The sequence below is a fragment of the Rutilus rutilus genome, assembly GCF_951802725.1.
Source record: "Rutilus rutilus genome assembly, chromosome: 1".
Classification (NCBI taxonomy): Eukaryota; Metazoa; Chordata; class Actinopteri; order Cypriniformes; family Leuciscidae; genus Rutilus; species Rutilus rutilus.
In genome coordinates, this window is record NC_140209.1 from 27,063,575 (window position 1) to 27,068,509 (window position 4,935).

At 37.6% G+C, this 4,935-nt stretch overlaps 1 protein-coding gene across 1 annotated transcript; it reads left to right on the forward strand.

The window, feature by feature from the left end:
- The first annotated feature begins 373 nt into the window (after positions 1-373).
- LOC311299552 (uncharacterized protein) lies at positions 374-3,363 on the forward strand. Its single transcript, XM_084423165.1, has 7 exons — positions 374-514; positions 853-1,015; positions 1,090-1,273; positions 1,379-1,538; positions 1,640-1,746; positions 2,414-2,621; positions 3,256-3,363. Exons 4-7 carry the CDS (start codon positions 1,400-1,402, stop codon positions 3,279-3,281), a joined length of 480 nt encoding a protein of 159 aa, XP_084279291.1. The 5' UTR covers positions 374-514; positions 853-1,015; positions 1,090-1,273; positions 1,379-1,399; the 3' UTR covers positions 3,282-3,363.
- The last annotated feature ends 1,572 nt before the right edge of the window (positions 3,364-4,935 follow it).

Sequence of the window (4,935 nt, forward strand, 5' to 3'; positions counted from 1 at the left end):
CTCGTCCAAAATCTTTGTCTTGCATAAATTATATCCAAACAGAACAATATCATGCCTAGATACAAGTTCCTGTTTTTAGCTGCTGCTCAAAATTCACACCTTTTGTCTATCGTTATTTTGATCTGAAGCTGCCCTTACAAAAATAACCTACAGGAATCCTGCAGGATTTTCATTTTTTCTGCAGGTATCCTGCAGGAATTATAAAATCCTGCAGGATTTTTCACTTTGTAACACTAAAACATATGAAGATGTTTTTCTTTTCTTTCTTTTTTTTGCTGTCGATGATACATTATAGGCCAATGTATTATATTATAGCCTATAATTATCATATACCGCCTATATCAAAACTTTTTTAAATAAATGACTATAAAAAGTAAGCTTTATCTATTGCTAACAAAAACCATTACTTTTTTTTGCTAATAATTGATATCATTGTACCTTTTTGTTACCTTAGATTAGAAATAAATTATCTGCACTGGACGAGACCGTGAGTCGCTGGCTGGTTGCGTTAAAGGTAACACTGTTGTCATGGATACAATCAGCTGAAGGGAACAGATACATGTGAATGATGAGACTTTAGAGTTTTGTACACCTTTGGATTAATATATATATATTCATATACACACACATTCATATATAGGCCTATATATATATATATATTTATATACACATATACATATATACACACACATTCATATATATATATATATATATATATATATATAATTATATATAATTATTATTATTATTATTAATGAATAAATGTATTCATGTTCGTTCAATTGTACGTAAATATGTATGTATGCATGTATTTATTTATTTATTTATTTATTTATTTATTTATTTATTTAGAAAATGAGCAAAACATGGGTTCTGGTGGAATGGAGGGAGGAGCCTCCCACCTATGATATTGTCCCTAAAAAGGACATACTAAAAAAAAAGTTTGAACCTGGAGATGTTGTGGATGTGGCTTATGAAGAGGAAAGTTCCCCAGCCACAGTTATAGATTTTGATGGTAAAAGTTCAGCAAACAAGACTTAATCATGATATAGAAGATATGTATTTCCTACTTTATTTTTGTCCCTTTAGAGAGCAAAGATACCCTCAGGAGGAAGATGTTTAGGCTAGAGGGGAAAAGAAAAAATCAGCCATGTTTGCAAAATGATGCAAAAAGAGTAGCAAAGCAAAAAAAAAAACATACACTCCAACTCAGTCCCCATCTCACTCCAAAACGTCCTCATCATTTGATCATGAACCTCCAGTCAAACATCAAGTAATACCTACATCTTTTAAATAGCTACTCTTATTTTTCATTATGCTTATTTAAATCACAAATATTAATGACACCGAGATACTAATATTGTGTGTCCATCTTTAGGTCATCCACCGAAAGGACAGTATGTTAATGCAAGAGATTAACAGCATGGAGAGTCAAGCTGGAGAGCATTCAAGCCGAGAAACTCAACTTGAGAGAGAAATTCTTAAATTAAAAAAAGAAAATGAGAATCTAAGAGCACTTAATATAGCTCTGCAACAAGGTATTCTTTTTTTCTTAATGTATTTCTGTCTATCCATCTATATATTAATTTATCAGTCAGTGTGGTTGTCTGTTAGTAATCATTTATTTTGTATTTTTAAGAAATTCTTCCAATGCTCAAGTGCAGCATGAACCAGGACACTCATGTTGCTCAACAACCACAAGTTGCTCAACCACAAGATTCAAGCCAGAAGAATCCCCCTGAAAAGGTGAATACAAATATATTAGTTTGTTTATATAGCCTATATTCACGTAAAGTGTTGTGCAGAAGTCGTAGAAGGCATGTTAACTTCTTTATGTTTCATTTTACTTGTGTAACAAAATACACATTTGGTATGTGTGATGAGGTTCAGTTCAGAAATAATAGGGAAGGAAGAAGACAGGGGTCGGAGCTGGGACGCTCGCTTTATTCACGTTTCTCACAAACAAAACAAAAGGTGCGCACAAAGCGCGTTCACCGTGTACATGCACAGCAACAAAACACAATAACTCAGAATATTCTCTCGATGACTCTTTCAGGTTCTCAGCAGCACACACGAGGTCCCAGCTCGTCTCTCTCTCTCTCACTCTCTCCCACTCCGGTTTATATCCGGTCTCTCCACGCCAGTTACTGAAATCAGACACAGGTGTTCATCATCTGCACTTGATCTACTTACGCTCCGCTCTGTTCCGTCCTCTCTCTCCCGCTACAGACTCCGCAAAACCACGCCCCCCTCGCCACAGTATGATCACCCCCTTGACTATAAAACAGCTGGCACACTAAACCAAAATATATCACTTTTTTGTTGAAGAATCTAACAAGCCTAACACTTTTGCACAGTATGTAGTCAAAGTTATATACTTTTAGATAGTCTCCCTAACTTTTTTTCTTGACAGACACAGGGGCTAGGAATTAGTTCAGCTGTCCTGACAAGTTGTGGACGGGGGGGCACATCATGTTCTGCCATGGTGAAAGATCTGGCAGTGGCAGTGTTTGGGAGAGAGACACTGGCCACACATGGGCTGTCTGGAAGGGCTGGCAATGCTAATAAAGATGCTATGGCAAAGCCAGCTCTTGACCAGGACAAAGTTGTGCTGATCCTAGGTGAGAAAAATGTCCTGCTTTTTTTCTTTACGCAAACATGATGTTGCAGTTATAGTGCAAAATTGTAATAATGTTATCACATATGATAAGTGGAATTGCATTTACAGACACAGTACAAAAAAAAGTTCCCTGATGTTCCAAAAAAGTTCATCAGGGCAGCACTAAGAGAGAAGTTAAATGATGAGCACAAGTTACGAGTAAGGTAATAATTTGTCATACAACACACACGCTCATGCTCACACACTCGCTCATTCTCTCATTCTCATTCTCTCTCTCTCTCTCTCTCTCTCTCTCTCTCTCTCTCTCTCTCTCTCTCTCCTCACACACCCTCATGCTATCTCACACACAAACACATACTCATGCTCTCCCTCTCTCTCACACACACACACGCTCATGCTCTTTCTCTCTCTCTCTCTCTCTCTCTCTCTCTCTCAAACACACACGTTAATGATCTCTCTTTCTCTCTCTATCTCTCTCTCTTCACACACACACACACACACACACGCTCATGCTCTCTCTCTCTCTCTCTCTCTCTCTCTCTCTCTCTCTCTCTCTCTCTCTCTCTCTCTCTCTCTCTCTCTCTCACACACACACACACACTTTTTTAAATTTCTCTTTTTTTCTTGTTTTTCAGGAAAACAGTGTAGAGGCTTCATTTAACGGATCAGAGCAACATTTGGCTGTGAATTGGACTCTGCTTCGCTCTGCTCTTAAAGTTTCAATAAATACAATAAATAATTTGTGAAAATACATTGTTTGTTGTGAAGTCATTCCCCCTGCATGAATCCTACAGAAGACATAAGAAGACCTGTATAATTGCATATATATCCACAACAGTCCTGCAGGAACTTTGAATATTATATTTTAAAACCCTGCAGGGATGTAATTCCTGCATGTTTTCCTTCACAAAATTCCTGCAGGTATTCCTTCATAAAATTCCTGCAGGTAAATACATAAAATACCTTCATAAAATTCCTGCAGGTAAATACATAAAATACCTTCATAAAATTCCTGCAGGTATTCCTTCAGGAAAATGAGCTGAAAATCCTGTAGGAAATCTGCATAATATTCCTGCAGGATTCCTGTAGGTTATTTTTGTAAGGGTGCGCACATATTTTCACACTTGAAGTCCAACAATAGCTAGGTCACTTGAGTACTCTTAGTCTCTTTGCTACTAAGTCTCCTATAACTCAAAACATTTTGTTCCTGCAAGCTTGTCTTAACTTATGCTTTTCTAAACACTATCCTTAATAACGTGCTTTAGCTTATATGAATATATCTCTTCAAATGCTTATGAGTACAAATAAAGTGAAAGATGTTAATACAAGTTATACACTTCTAAAAGTAAAAACACATCTAAGAGTAAAAAACACATCTAAATGTAAAATTTCTAATACACTACACATACATAATTTTACATTTATAGAACGTATTTGTTTAACTTACACAACAATCAGCAATCTTTCTCCAACAGTCTTCTCTTGCTTTGGCAGCAGAGACCGTATTGTTTCGAGCTTGAAATACATATTTAAAGAGCAACTTGCAGGTTAAATTTATAACTGAATTAATACTTGATTTTGTCTGAAGAGGTTTTTTAAAAACATATATGTAGAAATTACTAATGAAATCTAATTGGTTGTAGAGATTTTGATGAAAATGTGCTAGGCTCTGGAATACGCCTTTCCCCCTATAGCAACGCGTCATATGACGTATGCCGAGGTAAATATGAGCTCGCGTCCAGCCAGCGCTCTCATTGTGGGTGTAGTAGTTAGAGCAGTAGTGAGCGACAGAGAAAGTTTTAGATCGAGTTTTAGAGAAGCCATAATGGTAAATTATTGTGTTTGTGCTGGTTGCACAAAATCCAGCCTGTCAGGACATCGTGTCCATCATTTTCCTTCTAGGAAAAACAAGGCTTTTCGTTCTTGGGTGCGTTTTGTTCAGGTGAAGAGAGCAGACTTCACTGCCGCGTCTGTCACCGCACACTCGGTCATAGGCATGCTCGTCGGAGAACGTCTCCGGTTACTTTCGTAACCTCGGTTCCCTGAAAGGCAAGGAACGAGACATTACGGATGTCGTATATGGGAACTCCTCTCATCCTTCACTTCCGCTGAAATCTTATAGGCTAACGCCAGCAGAGCTGGCCAATTGACGCAAATATGCAAATACTGAAACACCGTTGCAGTTATAATGCAAGTGCAGCGTCAATTCCCTTCAGAATCGAACAACGCTAAATTAATAGCGAACACGGCGGCGAGCGTAATGTCTCGTTCCTTGCCTTTCAGGGAACCGAGGTTACGAAAGTAACCGGAGACGT